This window comes from Cephus cinctus, unplaced genomic scaffold (assembly GCF_000341935.2).
Source record: "Cephus cinctus unplaced genomic scaffold, Ccin1 Ccin1_scaffold1343, whole genome shotgun sequence".
Taxonomy (NCBI): domain Eukaryota; kingdom Metazoa; phylum Arthropoda; class Insecta; order Hymenoptera; family Cephidae; genus Cephus; species Cephus cinctus.
In genome coordinates this window covers 569,348-588,410 of record NW_014333756.1, presented here as the reverse complement: position 1 = coordinate 588,410, position 19,063 = coordinate 569,348, and the positions used below count along the sequence as shown (strand labels likewise).

General features: G+C 37.2%; 3 protein-coding genes across 12 annotated transcripts in view; 1 reads left to right on the top strand and 2 right to left on the bottom strand.

Moving 5' to 3' along the window:
- LOC107272983 (serine/arginine repetitive matrix protein 2) overlaps nucleotides 1-19,063 on the top strand; it is a 134,201-nt gene that overhangs the window by 9,254 nt on the left and 105,884 nt on the right. The window contains exons 1-2 of one of the 10 annotated variants that reach the window (XM_015750729.2): nucleotides 4,723-4,865; nucleotides 4,956-5,053. The exons of 1 other annotated variant lie outside the window; for it this stretch is intronic. The gene's annotated coding sequence lies outside the window, so the exon portion shown is untranslated. Of the gene's footprint in view, nucleotides 1-4,722; nucleotides 4,866-4,952; nucleotides 5,054-5,885; nucleotides 6,119-7,069; nucleotides 8,366-19,063 lie in introns of those variants that run through there. 8 more of the 10 variants (XM_015750727.2, XM_025090298.1, XM_025090302.1 and 5 more) reach the window with 8 other exon arrangements.
- Nucleotides 2,082-4,618, bottom strand: LOC107272986 (AMMECR1-like protein). Its single transcript, XM_015750738.2, has 4 exons — nucleotides 4,271-4,618; nucleotides 3,261-3,371; nucleotides 2,943-3,148; nucleotides 2,082-2,678 (listed from the first exon to the last, which is right to left on the bottom strand). The coding sequence occupies exons 1-4, from the start codon at nucleotides 4,480-4,482 to the stop codon at nucleotides 2,512-2,514; spliced, it is 696 nt and encodes a 231-aa protein (XP_015606224.1). The 5' UTR covers nucleotides 4,483-4,618; the 3' UTR covers nucleotides 2,082-2,511.
- Nucleotides 11,025-14,513, bottom strand: LOC107272985 (venom acid phosphatase Acph-1). The gene is made up of 7 exons (XM_015750737.2): nucleotides 14,259-14,513; nucleotides 13,983-14,090; nucleotides 12,755-13,020; nucleotides 12,510-12,666; nucleotides 12,297-12,420; nucleotides 11,991-12,205; nucleotides 11,025-11,873 (listed from the first exon to the last, which is right to left on the bottom strand). Exons 1-7 carry the CDS (start codon nucleotides 14,349-14,351, stop codon nucleotides 11,613-11,615), a joined length of 1,224 nt encoding a protein of 407 aa, XP_015606223.1. The 5' UTR covers nucleotides 14,352-14,513; the 3' UTR covers nucleotides 11,025-11,612.

The window sequence follows — 19,063 nt, the reverse complement described above, 5'->3', positions numbered from 1 at the left end:
TCCCCCCCCCCCCCCGCACCCTCCCCAACTATTATCGTCGTCGAAACATTCCGATCCGACGGATTAATGCACTGGTGATGATCTAAGGAAACGTTAGGACGATATAGTGATGACGTTATGCTAAAGTAACATGTGATCGATCGAAAATGTCGTAAGGTTATTCGTTAAACGACTAGCTAATTATTCATATTACTCCCTAGGAGTAAGCGAGACTTTACGATGATACTGGGACATTACGTCACATCGTGGCATTTCTAATGTACTTCGCATCGACGATGTTATTGGTCGACACAAAGAATCCTTTGCTGCAATAAAACGCTGGACTATAATATAACTATGTTTAGAGTTAATATTTATATATATATATATATATATATATATATTTATATGTGAATTTCGATGTAGCAATGGTATAAAGCAGATGCGGTGTTAATCATCGATTCGATGAAATTTACATTATTACAATGAATTAGAACTCTGTTACGCGTGTTACAAAACAACGTACTGGCAATGAGTGGCTGTGAAGAAAGTAATAAGATATTTTTATTTATACCATTAGTACAAAGAAATTCATTCTCGTGATGGTTAAACCTTAATTCAATTATTGTTAACTCGTGAGAGTGCGCGGGTAACGCCAGAATCTCATTGGTTCGACGCAATTTTCCTTAAAGATTCGATATATCTATTCAACTTCTAGAGAAAAGAGAAAGATAGAGATAGGGATTAAGCGTGACAGAGAAAAATTATCATTTAATGACGTACCCTTCTCAACTTATGCGAGATTTCGCACGCATTGACTCTCTCGTTAGTGCCCGTAAAATTGTAACATCAGCACACGTAACTTGAATGTCACTAAAAATAAACGTGCTACAATCTCAATTAGTAAAAGCAACTGTCAAAGAAAACGGAACACGATATTCTCATTAACACTTTTTTTTTACCTTTCTCCGTATCTCATTGTTTCTTTAACTATACCTAATTTTTGGATAGTATACAAACAGTACAATTAGGAAAGAACGCGACTGCTTGTATATCCAAAAGGATTTTATTGCAGTGTCGCTTCAATCTTCACTTTGTACCATTTATATACTGAAATTAGTATACACGTAATAACATAGCTGCGAGTATGATGGCTGCTTTTGTACAAGTCATGGCAATTAGCCGCTAATCAATAACAATTCTACAATTCGTTTCAAAAACTCGTTTCCTTCGACCAGTATCACTTGCGCTTAGGCGACAAAATAACTAAGTACAGGTATACGGTATACTTGGGTAAGTCATGAAACAAAACAAAAAATATTATTTAAGCGACATCGTGCGAAAAAATAAAAGGAAAATGTATTCTGGCGTTAAGGAAAGAAAAAGAAAATACTTGCTGCGCATTAACGTCACTTCCTTACGCAAAGCATTATTCATCATCATCATCATCACGAGTCTCATTAATTTCCCACTGTGCTCATACCGTTCGCCGTACTCTTCCGTAACAACATAATGCGAAGGAGATAGAAGCGCCAAGCATGACAAACGGTAGATCAAATAAATCTATTTATAAGGGTATCTCGGAGACAGAGCGCATGACAAAAGAAAAATTACCACTAGTCAGAGAGAGAGATAGAGAGAAAGAGGGAGAGAGAGAGAGAGAGAGAGAGAGAAGCGAATGATTATTTTCATTAGTCTATAATAGGCATAGACAAAATAAAAGAGAATGTGCCATCATACTGGAAGCTTGTTTCTTGCCCTAGCCGGATGGTGAGCTATAAGGTATCATAAGAGGGAGACTGTGTATACTAAAAGAGAGAGAGATAGAGAGAAAGAGGGAAACGGTAGATCAAATAAATCTATTTATAAGGGTATCTCGGAGACAGAGCGCATGACAAAAGAAAAATTACCACTAGTCAGAGAGAGAGATAGAGAGAAAGAGGGAGAGAGAGAGAGAGAGAGAGAGAGAAGCGAATGATTATTTTCATTAGTCTATAATAGGCATAGACAAAATAAAAGAGAATGTGCCATCATACTGGAAGCTTGTTTCTTGCCCTAGCCGGATGGTGAGCTATAAGGTATCATAAGAGGGAGACTGTGTATACTAAAACATACAATGTATAATAGGCACCATTTCAAACAATGAAAGGTCGCAAATAACAGACGTTTCCAGTGTCATTTTCGCTTGCGAACACCGCGGTCCATCATGTCCTGTCCAGGGAAACAATGAACCGGAGGACGAGGATGAGGAGGTGGAAAAGACGGTCCTGGACGATCCCACCAAAATGGTGGATAGTCCTGTACTGGAACAACAACAGGAGATATCGGAGCCATGGGAAGCGGATGTATGAAAGATGGATGATTTGGTTGCACCATAACTAACGTGTGCTGTTGACTGGCCATGAAGGAATTGTGTTGCATTGCGTTGTATTGTGAATGAGAAACGTAATTACTTATGTCAGGATTGTTATAACGAACTGCAATAGAAGATTGGTGAGGCAGGGGCCCCTGCGCAGGACCCCAGGCCAGCTGCTAGCACCGTCGGCTATGCCAATGGGTCATGTAGTCCTGGTAGCTGACGGTGATCTTCTCACTCTGGTATCGCGTTAGTTTAACGCTACGTCTAAGGTCCGGCGTGACCAACCCTTTGTAGCCACCCTTGCGCAGCAAAGAGTCTATTGTCTGTATCTGGTCCCATCCTAAACACGGGAATTTCGCAAATTGCAAAACGCTCGTGATTATGTGATGCCTAAGTGGAAATTTTAATAAACTACTTTTGCTGTTACTAGTATTATGTCCAAGTTTCAACAGAGCATAGAGTTGTATGCCGAGTGCACTTCTAAATGAATCACTGATAAAAGAAAGATCTGCTTCAAATTTTTTACAACGTCAATAACATCAAATGTAAAGTTATCTTCAAAAAATATTTAGTAAATGTATTCCGTGAAAGTTTAAATACATACCTTGTTCTGTTGCCACCTCGGGTAAATAAGTGGCAGTTCGTTTGTTACCCTTCTCATTGTGGAATTCGATACGAATTCCATGAACACCCACTTCCCAATCTAAATAATCTACTCCATCTTCAAAGTGACGGAGTATAGAGACGCTTACGTGCAACCGAGGAAGCTCTTCCCTGGTTATCGGATTGAAACGTGAATCCTTGAATGCACTTTAAGAAAAAAAGAAATAAAAATTGGGTTTATCATTTCATACTTATTCAACTAATTTAATATAATTTTAAGTTCTATCACTCTTGACGTGCCAGCCAAGAGCAATCTTACCTAGTCGTAGCATATTCTCGTAGACCAGCATGTAGTTGCATGGCATTGAATGTCCCGATACAACCCCTTAGTCTCATGTCCTTTCCAATCTCCCAAGTGACAAACAATGGGCTAAAATTGATGCATAATAAATTTCTTATTACTAGTATGATCAATCAGGGTTTCATCTAGCAACCCAGCACAAATCTTGACACATCTGATTTCTCTATTTTAACAAACATAAATACTGACATTATCGAAACTATGATTATTCCAGGACATTGATAAGTTGTATAATTAAAAGAACTAATGTAATATCATGAAATACTAATATGATACTATCAATAAAATATTATTACTATAAAAATTTCTGCTATTAAAGTTATCAAGTATATATAACTGGAGAATGAAATCATAAAATAGTACTTAGATACATAAAAGCTTAAAGAATTTAAAAATAGATTGGCTACATACAAATATAAACATAACCATAAAAAGAATGGCCGCGACTGCCTTTGTGTAAGAAGTCGACATGACCTCCATACACACAGTGGGAAATATAGGAACGAGACAAAGAAAACACCACAGAGCATGACAACTTATCTTCGTAATCGAGAATAAAATTTTTCCTCCAAAAAATTATGAAATAGGATAAAAAAAGAAATATTTAAAAAAAATACAATTTCCAATACAGCGCAAAAATAGCAAAAATCGCTATTACAAAGAAAAAAGCAAGTAATATCGTCATGTTTACAAATATCAAGATAGCAACTGTTGTAAAGTCGTTTGAACTAACTTTAAAAAAAATCATTACTATCTCTCAACAAAAGATTTCAAAATCTCAAACAAAGACAGCTCAAGGAAGAGATCAAGCAGTACATAAGTAAATCACCCGATACAGATATACTGTTGACAATGTGGTGAGGAGTGGGAGGCAAAGGAGTCTGCTATGCATCCAAAAGAAACAAAGAGAAAGAGCAAGAGGGGAAAGAAGATACAGTGTAAACTCCTCTATTAAAATATGTACTTACAATGCATCATTGCTGAAGTTGGGCGTTTTTGGAGGGTCAAGTTGATGCAGTTGGCAGTAAAGCACATCGAAGCAGAAGAAGCCCATTTCTGGCTGCACGATTAATCCATTCTGTATCTGCGTTCCATTGTGCAATACTGAGGACCCATTGCATGGGATACTAGAGGAATTATTAAGCTTCTGCTTCTTCGTTCCACAACAACCAGCAGCCATGTTTCCTCACGTCTCACGACCACTCACGACTGCTGCTACAGAACGTCCGCGCCTCTGCGGATTCCTCACGTTTCGCGTGTAGAATCGCCGCGCGCTCCACCAGATGGCTCAGCCGTTGTCAAAAACAGCTGTTTCATTGCCCGCCGTTGCGCGTACTTCTACTTCCACATGCGCTCTGGGCAGCGTGCACAACGTGGGCGACAATCTGTACAAGGTTTTGGCTCGGATTTTGATTGGTCTTCGCCATCCTTACCTGCGCCATTGGTATAGTCGTTTAGTCGAATAGGAAGCATCGCTTTGACTTCCGACGTTAGTCGATGGCAGTGCGTAATGGCGGAATTTTGTATTTAAATTTTACACACGCACTGTTGGTAGCTGCGAAGGTAATTTTGTCTGTTTATCGGTAGTGGTAATGATTCCAAATTGCTGAAATTGTTTACTCTGATTCAAAAGTTTACTCTGATTTATCTCAGGTTGGAGTAATAGAACCGCAAGTGTAATTGCTCGCAAGCCGCTGGAATCCATTGCCGGTTACTGATAACCGCATTCTGATAGTGCTATTGTATTGTGGGTAAGTACGAAATGGATGTGGTTAACAGTAAATTTGTATCATCGAATATTCTTTGGTATATAGATTATACTTTAATTATGTTGTCTGCATAGATTCAATTATGCTGTCTTATTGTTGTAAGAATGTCGGAATACTCGATCCTAGACCGGAGTCATTGTTTACAGCAGTTGACTCAGAAGGTTTCAAATATTCATGTTTTAACCAATGGCTCGAGTGACTGGAATATAGTATATAAAAAAACTTGCTGAAAGACTCTCACAAACGCTTACAATAATATTTCAATGAGGAATTTCTGAACGAGTGGGTGGTGTCGTTCTTGCGTAAGAAAATATATTCTATTTGGCAAGAAAGTGAAGTCAGTAACGTAATCAGTTTTACATTACAACACTAAGCTTCTACGTTTACAGTAAATACGATCGTCTTGTTCTATGTTTACATGATTATCACACGCCAAATCTTTACAATTTCAATATAATAACACCATATCCGACGCTAGACGGAAGTCGTAGCCGTTATTTAAAAATAAACGTGACCATACTCACAATCATAATTGAAGTACCATACGTCTAACAGATTTATAAGAAATGACATATGCACGTCAATATTGAATTACTTGTTATAGCAAAAAGTATAATAACGCATAATGATTCAAAATCATATCAGAATAAAAATGCTTAGGAAAAGTCCAATTACATTGCCACTTTTTTTCTTCTCTTACGTCAAAGACGTTGATGCATTCGCAAATCCACTCTTTCTGCCCACTGGTTGTGTTCCTGGCAGTCCAAGTGGAACTACCGCAACAAGTGCTCGGGGCTCTCACATTCAGTATGCCTTACCTGGCACCTGCTGACGATGCCACGAGAGAGCCTGAGGCGCGACAGCAGATACGAACTAGCAACCTGAGGTTGCTCGCGGTTATCTCGTATCTGTCAATTTATTGTTCTACGAAGAGCTTCTTTGATGACAGTTTATATTGTGCTTAGTCCGCGTCGTTTAACATGGTGTTATCTATTGTGAATGGAAACCCACGGCTACGATAATGAATATTAGCAAGTGCAAAGTAAGGTGATAATAATTGAATGCCTGTGACAGTATTAAAGAATCATTAAAAAATTAATTAAATCTTGTGATACAATCAAGATTTCTAACAATCCTACCGAAGTATTAAAGAAACTGAAATATTTTTATAAATTTTTAAAACAAGGTTATGTCTTTCAATAGACAAGCCATTTTATTATTTTACAAGCACATTTACGTTCACATATTTACGTTCTCAAGATTCATAACCAAGTGTACCTTTAAATACTCAAGAATATTTTTACGAAGCATCATAATATTCTACAAGTATAATATTCCCAGGCGCGCTATTATTTTATTTAAACGACCCGCATTCTCGGAACGCTTTTCTTTTTTTGCATGACCTTTCATCTCGACATCCTTTTTTTTCTCTTATGCAATTCTCTCATGTGCAACATGCATTTCTTTCAAGGATTAATTATTAAGTCACTTTAATACCCTGTATTTACTCTCTGCCTCAGATCTTCTCCATCTCTCTCTCTCTCTCTCGTACTCTATGAAAATGACGAATCATAACAATAATTACAAAAATCACCCAATCTTCTCTAATCATGACTACCAACATTGCTTCTTCTTTCCACCTTCACTGCGTCACTCGTATCTCATTCTGGATCGTAATTCCTCGTGAGATGTTTATCGCTGCAATATCCATGGTCGGCAACTGATCACACGTTCCAATTGAAGCTATAACGTTACCGTTGCAGCAGTAACATTATCGCCGTACGCCAAGCAGGAAGAAAAAAAGAAACAACAAACAAGAGAAGCACAGGGCACCGTGCAATTCATAAGCGATATATATATATATATATATATATATGCAAACGAGTGCATCAGCACAGAAAATCTTTTCCTCACGCACCCGTTGCGCATCGATAAAAGGCGCAAGGAAGCATCATCGTAAATTAATGAGATCCAATTATAGGAATTTCACATTCGCAGGAAGGAACGCGAACGACCATTACCAACAGTACCGAGATATTAAAACTTCGTAACTCCCCGATACGACTGTAAGATCCTTAACTGCATAACTGCACAACGTTACCAAGGTAACGAATAACAATAATAATAACAATCCTATGCACAACAGCATTATATATAGTAATACTTCAAAAAATCTATCATCAAAATCATACACGACTGAATCTCTCTCGAACGTAGCCTATACAGTCACTGTTGCATCTTCTCTCCCAAACTGCAATGGATTGCGTGCCGATGATCTTTCTGCACGGTTCGCGAGCTCCGGCATCCGTCGCGACGCCGGGCCACACTCTGACGGACGTACCTATCTTGGATAATGGAAAGAGCATGCGCCAACTTAAGACTGCGTGATGTAATACCTGTAGACATCCTTCGCTGGCTGTAACAGCACGCCTATTCACTGCCGTACAAGAGCAACGGGATAGGACGGCTTGTAGTATGTTAGACGCGTACTTGTACCGATGTAAAATGCAAGCAATGCTCTTCGCTCGGTCTATACGAGAAAGAGCGTAAACGCGTCCTGCATTTCATTAGCCTGACGCTCTAACCGTGCTTTATACTTGCGCAGGTCTTAACCCCCCGGAGTTGCGAAACGGGGCGGCCAAGGAATGCACCTTTGCGAATCGTCGATAAAGATACGGTAAAGATAAAGACACGAACCGTGTAACGTCCGTCTTTGAGGTTAATAACGCACGTGGAGTTCGGTTGAAAAATTGTATCGTGATACACAGCGATTTTGGGATTTCGTGACTTTTCGATATTTGATTGTTAAGAATTTTTTCTAAAAATTTCTTTGGGTCGCATGATAATTTTTACTTGAAACTATTTCACGTATTTTTGTCTGCACCACTTCGGCTACCTATCGCCGATCGATTGAGTATCGAAATATTAATTTATGGATTTTAATAATTTTTTTGGAATTTCATTACCGACACTATGGCTTCTGATCACTGATAAGTCATGCGTGATGTCACGTTGCATTTTATTAATAGTTATCAGTAATCCTGTCACTTTTTTATCTTCGGTAGGTATACCATTGTGTATGGGTTATACGGTGACTTCGTAAAGACGCATTCGGACGGGTCGTGAAAAACAGTGCGTGATGTAAGGAAAACCGGATTTCGTGCTATGCGCGATGCACTCGGTGTAAACTCGGTGGATATTAATTCTCATCCAAGTGTGAATCAGTGTGGTGTGAGTAACGAAGACGGATTACGTCATGAGTATTCGTCATTGCGCAATTTCGACATCGAATAGGTGAGTCCGGGCGGAATACATTTTTTTAACAAGTTTTCAGATGCTTTCACCAAAATTGGTAGTCTATCGTGTTATGGTACGCTAAGCTATATAGAGAAGTAACCTAGTATTATTGATTTCTTATCGGAAAACGTTACATGGTTACCTTTGATATACGTGTGGCAGTTGTGGATGAATTTAACTAAAATGGCACAGGACATTTTTTGACTCAACGTAAATCCGATGGATATTATAGACTCTTGTCATTCAGAAAATAAGCTATGAGATAAATTCGAAGAGGGTGGAAATAAAATGTTCCCTTTCACAATCCTATACCCAAAGCTAACTGGTGAACACGTTCTGTCGTCGAGAATATCTTTTTGACGTTCGAACTTTACGAGCTGAAGCACATGTAAATAAGATTTGTACGTATATGGATATAAATTAGGAGCTCCGTTTTATGTTATACATAGCGGACACGTATATTTACTTTATACAGGCCGTTTATTTATATACTAATATATCCACGTGGTATGCGCCCGAGAACGTAATCTTGTCGGATTTAAATAAATATATTATGTCCTTTCCTCAGGGCTCGTTTAGATCGCGGCGATAACTTCTTTTAGTCACGACAGTATTAAGGTACCGTTACTCCTATAATAATCACGATTGACTCATCGACACGAATCTTGACGCTGGTTAAATTCGCTTGAATCGCGCACTTGTATTATATCTTACGTAAATCATTAAGAGGAACAGGATAATAAATTATGTGTATAGATCACAAAGGAAGTCATTAAACGGTATCGAATCCTATGTATCGCGAGCTTGAAGGAATCTGCATTTTATCACTTTTCTCAATGTAAAGCCTGGTACAGTCATTCTAGAAATTTTCAATGCACGCGAAGCAATGTTCCCAGTTGAAACGTCCTGTACATGAAATCGCATAAGCGAAGTAAAAACCGTGACGATTTCGCGCGATTCATCCGCAGTTTTCTCCGACTGAAAACGATGTAACGTTTCCATCGTGTTTTTTTCAATTTCTCTTTCTCTTCGTTTCATTCAACGTGTGGGATACCGGAATTACCTTAGACTCGTGTTTCCCATTCACTTGGCGCATAGGAAAATACGTGCCGTGATAAAATGTGCCTGTCGGTAAGGTAGGTAATATTTATATAGCTTCGTTTTTAATGGTAGCTGCTTCTTTATCCGTTGAGTAAGTCTATGCGTTGATCACTGTTGACCTACGATATATTATGCCGGACAACGCCATGAATAATTATACTGCTTCGATAGTTTTCAACTTGTCGATTAGCGATATTTTTTTTTCTGTTCCATTATTACTCGTTGGACGATTTAACACAATATTGTGAATATAAAATTTATAGGAGATTTGCTTTTAGACAAATACACAAATATTCGCTACGATATTCTTTCCGTATTTTCCTGCATCCCTAATTCATACTGCAATCATACTAAAAGCGTTTTCCGTATCTGAAATGCACATTGGACTGTGCCTTGGAGTTAAAGTCGTACCTGTATATTATTGTTACTGCATACTATTGTTATCGAACTGCTCCAAGCAATCGGTGGGAATGAAATTTTAAATAAATTGAGGAAAGTTTCCAAGAGGTTGACGTAACCAGGATTTAAGGTAGATTGATGCACTTTACTGAAAAATTTATATTTCACTATTATCATGATTATTGAGAAGACATTGCAAAATGGCAATTTCATGAAATTAACTTGATAATTCGTAATTTCAGTCTGTCGTTACGTCTTACCGCTTTGCGAGTATGTAATTATTTTTGGATAAATACGGAATCTGCTAGTTTATCCTAAAAGTACGAGTATAATGCACGATGAAAGACAAAAGAGCTGAAATATGCATATGGGAGAGAATGATTACGAGCTGTATTATACACGTTAGGGACCTGATCAAAAGCCCTTTGTGACGTCACTGATGATCCTGCAAGCTCAAGAGCGACGTATTATACGGTTAATGTATGTAGTTCGTCTATTATGTGAGAATAAGGCTGCTTTGCATGACTCTGGTAAACTTAGTCCTAAGAGGATACGGTACGGTAGGGTACAGAATTTTCATTGAAAACGCGATCGTTTATGTATTTAGTGCTTTTTAATCTTGATTAAATTTTCTAAAAGTGCGCAAAGTAAAATTTCTTTTTTAAATTTACCGCCCAATCACCTCTTCAGGGCAGAGCGCGCAATTTCAATTGTTATAGAATCACTTACATTAGTCATATCCCACGTATCCCTTATTTGTCAAAGTCACGCGAAATATCTTTACGTCCCAACACCTGTTGCTTACACGGCCATATATTTAATCCGTATTTGCAAAATTTTTTTTTGTAAATTGATTTTCTTCTATGGAGGAATGAAAATGGAAATATTGGAAATTCAAAATCTGTTTTACTTTTTTTCATCGATTCTCTTTCATACCTACAACTCGTAAATCCGGTTTCTTAGCATCGCGCGCGTATTGAAAATTTGTTCTTCACTTTATTCGCATCCGATGAGATAAACATAAACGTTCTTTACTTATAGATTACTCATTCGTTTATCCGCTTGGCAATTTCCTTTGCACAAAGTTTACTCCGAAGAGTCAAGCTAATCAACGAGGATTGTTCTTCTTGGAAGCGTTGATCAAAAGATTCAATGGTTATAAGAAAAAAGCGAATTCTCGAATTTTTCATTTCAAAAATCGCTCATACAAATACGACGTAAATTCGTTAATTTCTATTTACTACTCGTTGGATCATTTCAAACTGGTTAGGAATACGATAAGATATACAGATTAGTATAGCTGAATGATATCGCAGAGATGTAAGTATTTATTGAATTTACATATAAAATCTTATTATAGTATTTATCTCCCGAATACACTCGAGATAATTCTCGAGAGGAATGGATCGTTATTAATTTGATAATACTGAATTAACCTAACTGATTCAGATTGATCGACCTTTTGGAGACTTGTCGATTTTCACAAATTAAAGAAAAAAGTCAATATCTGATAAGCGTCGCTTCTTTATGTCATTATTTCAGGCTAATCAGATATTACTGTATTGATTATTGAGATTGACATTATTCCAACGCCATCTTTCTTAATTAATATTATATACCCTGTACCTGCTAACGACTCTAATATCATTTAGGCTTCAATACTGTTCTTATTTGAATTTTTAATGGAGTCTGTGTGCTAAAACCTTAGCATATTATGTACATTATTTTTTTTTACCTATTTCCACTAAAAATACCTAAAATTAACAATCGACGGAATGACAATAAGTAGGTACGGCCATTTACTAAAATTCCAAAAATCGCTGGCTGCGCTATCGGTATTTCTTTTGTTAATATTCGTAGACTCAGTCCCGTAACAATAATACTCGGCATCGGTCGGAATGACATTTTTCATAAGATCAAGAAAAACATCCAATGGACAAATTTCGGTGCAACCCGGTACCGTTTGAACTATCAATCGTTCAGTGACACCTGTCCACAGTAAAACCTACAATATAATAAAAATTTATGTAAATTTTTCAATTTTTTCATCTCAGACTTTAGCCACTCGAGTATTTTGAAATTCGAGCATATATCCTCTTATGGGATTTAAATTATTACTTACTCGTATATAATACATCTCATTTTCATCCTGAAGCGTCTCCAGTATTACTGTAGAGCCATAAGCCGGTAAAACAGGATCATCGGTCCCTAAGGTCCTGACAAAAGTGGCGACATTCAACTCGTGAGCGGAAAAAAAGAAAGCCTTTCTACCCGAAGGACGTAAATTTCCTGTTCTCAATTCTTTAATATCATCCGTTACTTTGCGTAGCAGCATCCCTGTAGAAAAAAAAATCCCCATACAATTTTTTTTTTTTCAAAATTCATAATCGTCATAAACCCCCAATACAGCTAGTATCGAAGTACCAACCTCCGTTCAAACGTTTCAGATCTCTGGTATATGATCTCAGATTGAAATCCAGAGCAGTAATATCCTTCATCGTTTTTGGATATACTTTCTCGGTCCATTTTGGCAAAGTCAAATTTTGAGCTGCCTATAGAAAGACCAGGATAAAAGTATAACGTTTTACTTCATATACAAATAATGTATATCCTATGTCAAATAACTTCATGACTGTCTTACCTGCTCCTTAAACAAATTGTACAGGTAGTATACGGCTGACGTTGTACTAACATCTTTCCCAGTGTACTTGGAAAGGTACTTCATAACGTCCTGATATTTACTTATCATTTCACGAGTTTGATCCTCTCGTAGAAATCGCGCGTACGTGCTGGTGTATCTGAAATAATGCATATTTGATATTGAGCGTGTCTCACTGCGCTACGCTCATTGGGTAAATAAGACTAAGGAGCTGCGGCGCCACGTACTGAGGACATAGATGTGGAAACAGAAGATAGTCCGCGTTGTAGTGAACGAAGAAGCTGGATACTGGACTCCAGGGCAGATGAGGATTCCATATCTGTTTATCCTTGGGTGGAAACAATCCGGCGAGTACAAGTTGCAAGGACATCTGAGTCCTTGGGAAGTAAGTGGATTGAGCGTAGATCATGTCTGGCCAATAATATTGACCAAAATATTTGTTGTACCTGTCACGTAGCAGCATCCCGATCTTGTACTCTCTCATCTTGCCTTGCTGATTCATTTAGTGGGAATCAATAATTCAATGGGTCAGTCTATGGTTTTTCATTGTGAAAATTCGTTATTGGCGCATTGGCGGGAAATTCAAATATTTTATTATAACCAAACGCGCTGAAATGTTGTCGATCAAAGGGACGAGTTTTACGTGTATTCTGCGTCTGAAAAGAACTATTATGACATTTCAACCTGTTCCTAAAACTATTATGCTGGTTCCAGCATATATCACGTGTGCACTGTATTTACTAGTCATCTGACAGAATATCTCATAAGGTTTTGCTAGTATAGCAGTTTTACTGATATCTACTTGGCGATAATGGAATGTATATATCTATACTTGTTTGTCAACCGGTAACTTTAGCTGGGTCGTTGAACCAGACGAAATTAGATTCAGCTTTGGGATTAATATCGAAATCGATTATTGATTGTTAGATTTTGCATATTTTTTTTATTTTTCCACGCTCAATGGCAAGACTGAATTCTCGAAATAGTAATTTCGAGAATACGACATAGAAACTAATACGAAATAGAAATTTTGTATTTATAAATAAATTGTATGTTGTACCGAAATAGTGACGGCGCGACTTTCTTTTCTGGAATTTTAAGCGTTGCATTTAATAATACCATTAACGATTTCTTTGACGAACAATCGGTAATTTATTGTAAATTCTCATGTCTTTTCATTAAATTCAATTGCGACGGATGAAAAGTTCCAAATATGCGTAATGATAATTAAGTAATTAATAATTACTTTGCTTATAGCAATTAGTTACGATGTATACGTATAACGGTATCAGGAAAGAGAAACTCGTTCGATTCGAAAACGAATTCTTCGCTGCCTTCTCGATAATTTAATAATAACGTGGTCATCGTTAAAACACCGTGTACTTAAATTATACATGCTTTCGATTCTAAGGAAATTACTTTATCATACGTAAATTATGATTTTTTGTAACTCACGTTGGTAAGACCTCCGTTTTCAATCGGGTAGTACGAATGATTTCGATGCGGGTCATTTGGGTAATTCTGATATTCCTGATGAGGCACTTTATCTCCATGACGGAAGAGCTGTATAAATTTTCATTTATTATTCGGGAAGTTATACTCCCTTGTTACGATACCAGTTAAAATTTGCACAATAAAAATTTAGCTATCGTCTCTGTCTTGTTTTGAATTCACATTTTTGAAAAACGTGAAAAAATATCTTTTTTTCCAAAAAAAAACTTTCCAACTCACCACGTGCAGAAGTTTCACTTGCATCTCACAATAAACCAGATCGGCCAATGTGAGAGATAGTGCATAGAAAAGAATGCATCTTCCCGGATACATTTTGTGAAACTTGAAAAAAATTTTTTTTTGAAAAATATCCGTCAACACCGACGGGACGCGTGTGACGGATTTTTAGACCCGCGACTGTATCCTGCGATTTCTCGACGCGATCTAAGAAGCACTTTACGTTTCTACTCCACTTGTCTGTCACTAAACTCACGAGTGGGGGAGGATAAGGAACAGCAAACAGGTTTATTAATGGCAATTTTTATTACACGTGTTCCCGCCACTCTATAGTCCTATCTATCTACACACTACCCCTCCAAAGAGACACGACAATTGAAGGTCCTGCTGCAATTGTACAAATCCAATGGCACTCCAAACACTCGGACCAGACAGGCAAATTCACTGTGTGCTTACTGCATTCCATCGGAACCAGTTTTCCTCCTGGGAAACATGACGACTTTGTTACCATTGAAATATAAATTTTCATAATTTTCAAAAAACACTATTGCACACCTTTATCGACAAGCAACCCCTCTCTCTGATAAGTCTACATGAATCCTACTGTCACCGTCGCGCGTAGCCGTAACGATACTGTGAAAAATAAATTTTATCCCGAAACAACCGTATTTCGCGTCGAAAGCTAGTCCGTCGGGAAGAAGCAGTCATTGGAATTTTTCACTAAACCGCTTGCGTAGTCTTCAAAGTCATTGATATTACGTCGCTTTGGTACTGATGCTATAAAAAGTAAGTGAAAAAAATTTAAGTAAACAAATTTAATTCAACTAAATAATTCCATCGAAGTTTCTTTTTTTCTCTACTCCCATCAGTAACTGCTACAGCCGAGTGATGCTTACGTATAGCCAGTGTGTAGTTCCAGTACCTAAATCCTGTCGCTATGCAAAGTCGCTCCGGTGAATTCTCAAGAGATCGCAGAATGCAATGGCACAATCGTCCAAAGTGGAAATGTTCGATTCGATCGACAAGGCTATCTGGAATACGTTACTGCCAAGTGTACTTGCGCCTCGTACTTGTGCCATTGCACCTCTATAAACTTTCAAAGCCTACAGAGACCTTTTCCTTTCGCAGTTGCGGGACCCAATTAATTTCTCGAGCACACGTGAGTTTTGATTTACGCCAGTTCCAGTAGATCAATAAAGAGTTTATTGCCCTGGAAATATATTTCACTGGCAGATTTCCGGTTCCGGTGTTGATGGCCGACGGAAAAAGACTCCTTGACGGTCACTGTACACAGAGGCACGTATCGATAATCAAGGTTGCTCCGGATTACTTATTTATTAAGTTATTGAAATTGTGTAATTTACTTTCTAATAACTAATACGTACCGTGACGCGTACACGTACTTTACAACGGGCGGACAGTTGCAAAAAAATTGCTATTGTACCTTGGTTCACATTTGAATGTCAAAGGCAAGGCCGTATTAAGGCATTTGGTCATAGTCGAACAACTTTTTTTTCCTTAATACGGTAAAGGATAACATTGCGATTTCCGGGATTTCGTGGAATGACGAACAGGAATATTTTTTTGGTAAGACTGGATATTACGTGCAGATTTATTATTTCGAGGAAATTCTGCGGGATTTATTGTTAACTTAATTATTATTTTTATGTAATGCTTTATTTTTTGTTTCTATTTTATCCAAATTAGGATTCAGTCACTTTTAGAGTACTGTGCTCTCAATGCTATTTAGTGTTTAGTCTATTTTCTATCACTTTGTATTATTTAATATAGTTCTAAGAATCGTTCATTGTATACGCGTGTATGATAATTAATCGCAGCATGTAAAATGCTGATCTCACATCTCTTTGGGTTGCCGGAATCATTAGTCTGGACCATAATTATAGAGGCTGGATCGAGATGAATTTTGATGTAGAATTTTGTCATGTTCATTTATGAGGGCTTTACACTTTTTTTTTTTTTTTTTTATTGACAAGTAGTCAATTTATCCGGCATTATAACAACGTGTACACTTTAATCGTATTTAAATAAGAACAAAATTGTAAAATTTTTGTACGCTTTAGGATTTGCAAAATTGAAAATATTTTTCCTTTGGATTTATTCGTACTACTATTTGATTATTGTACTAAAATTTAACTCGCCGTCGGCAGAGTGGTATATTGATATTTACGTAACGCTTTAGGGCGACTTCCAGTGCAAATATATACAAAAAAAAATAATGTCACCACCAACTCACATGAGTTATATACGTTACCGACCGTACGGTATATTTGCCTGCAAACACGTTACACGATAGCCATATACTATTTTAAACGGCGGGAAAAAAAAAAGATTTGAATTTTGGATTAGAAAGTCCAATCCAAACATTTAAAAAGATCTCATGCGGGTTTACGTGAAACTAGAAAATAAATTCAGCAACGTTAAATATCCTCAGGGGTAGACTTATCCAAAACCAGTGTCAAACTGTTGCCTCTTAGGTTGCTCCAAAGCAGTAGACTCTGCTCGAGATTGATTGCCTATAATCTCAACCCGAATCTCTAGGACCCATCGGCTTGATATACATACTAAAGAAAATGATTAGCACAATTATTGACGAATTTTACGTTTCCACTTTACTACTTCGCTTAACTATATAAACGTAGTGCGATTCGTCGCGCAGTGCGATTCGTTTCACTTAGCAATTACAATAAAGGATTTTAAATGGCTGGACATTTCAAATGACAATTAAATAATCAGATACAGACCAACCCCATAAGACACTCCGAGCAGTCATACCAACCTTCATCCAACAATTCATCAAAGTTCCAACAACGTTTGATTATCCTTTTTCCTTGCGGGAACCAGATCCTTGAAATTCCATGAAATTCCATAAAATTCCCAAGGACATTCCGAGATATCAATCTTTTCCAGGAGTCGTTAGAAACACGCAATGTATTAAAAGTCGGAAAAACTAACAAATGAGTTACGGAGAAATAATTTTTTTTCAGACACTCGTGGTACTTCACTAAAAACATAAAGATAACTGAACGTGACTTTATAATGTGACGAAACTTCGTCATATACCTGTCGTCATCCAACAGGTTATCGTATAAAATGCTGTGTAAGATAATGGGAATAATTTGGAATGACAATGTTCTGATATATTATCAATGACAGACTACGACGTAATAAATAAAATAAATACACCGGTGAGCGTGTGTGTGATTATTGCATTTTTGATTGACGTATCTGCGCGTTAATGATTATGCATAGTAATTAATAAGAAAAAAGTCTACTCATTGGAGTCCCAATAAAATGAACCAAGTACAAGCTTCTAGCGTGTCGCGGTATGCAAATCATTTGGATACCCATTAACAGCGGGGAAACTTTTCACATTGATAATTTAATGTAGCTACTGCACGCAAGTAGTGAGGTTACAGAATGAACGAGGGGCCGAAGTAGAATGGGCAGGTTTTTATAAGTGTACCAATAGCAGGACATTTTCGGTTCGTAAGATCGGACGTTCGATTCCCGTGTTGGACATTTTTTTTTTTTTTTTTTTTTTTTTTTTTTTTTTTTTTTTTTTTTTTTTTTTTTTTTTTTTTTTTTTTTTTTTTTTTTTTTTTTTTTTTTTTTTTTTTTTTTTTTTTTTTTTTTTTTTTTTTTTTTTTTTTTTTTTTTTTTTTTTTTTTTTTTTTATTAATTGTAACAATGACTCACGCGGATCAGTAAATTTGGTAGATGATGTAATTTAGTTTTTATTTATCAATTCCTTTTTTTATTTATATATATCACATCGCCCCTGAAGAACAGTAGGTACGTGTAACGTGTGCCTATCTAAAATATGCGAATCTACATAAGCAGAAACGTTTATCCGTGAATTTATCGCGATTGGTTTAAATTATTCTTACTGTCCCGTTCATACTGCATAACCTTGCGATCACCATGTAAAAAGTACCGGATGTGGGATTAGTACTCATTGTCAGATGGAGAACGAGCCTCCCGATTAATTATTACCACTCGTTTGAATAATCCGTGGAATAGATGAATAATAGTAACAACAAGCATAAGACTGATACAGAAATGCAATTGGACGCTTAAGACATGCGAGACCCGTAAGAAACGAGAGTAGAATGCGGATTCAGTGAGCTAGAAATTCGTGCTAGAGATACTGCTACGAAAAATTTCCACGTTGCGTGGGCGGCTTAACCTTTGTGGACTGAAAGTTTGACTTTTTTTTTTTTTCTTATCTTTTCCGCACGACTCATTGTCAGCCGAGCGTACAAGTATGCGAAACACGCGTGAATACCTGCAGTCCAACGCCTATGCAGAGGTTTATATATATATGGTATATGTATATAGATAAGGAAAAATGCATCTAACTTGCATAGGCGCAACTTGGTATGCACTGTGTATGCAGCCAGGCTAGATTGCGTGGGAGTATAATGTAATGCTTTTCTCGCCAATCTACAGGAAACTGGAAATTCCTATGCGATGCAATAGATGGCTCGGGGCTCAAGGTTTACTTACTAATTGCTTCATCCACCTTAGTACAACTAGTTTGCGATAACTTATTGATAATTTCAGTAGAAAAGTCTTTGGGGCTCGCAATTTACTCTGGCCTTGGATCTTTTCGCCCTTCCTGTCTTAGATTTAAGGTAAGTTCGAATTTTCCCTTAAGGGATTCCCTAATAGGAAATTTTGATGGGGAAAGTGTGATGCAATTAAATATGGGATGAAAAGGAAAATATTTTTCTTTTGCGAATCTCGGGATGGTTGAATAGGGGTAAAAGTATTGAAGGGATCGATAC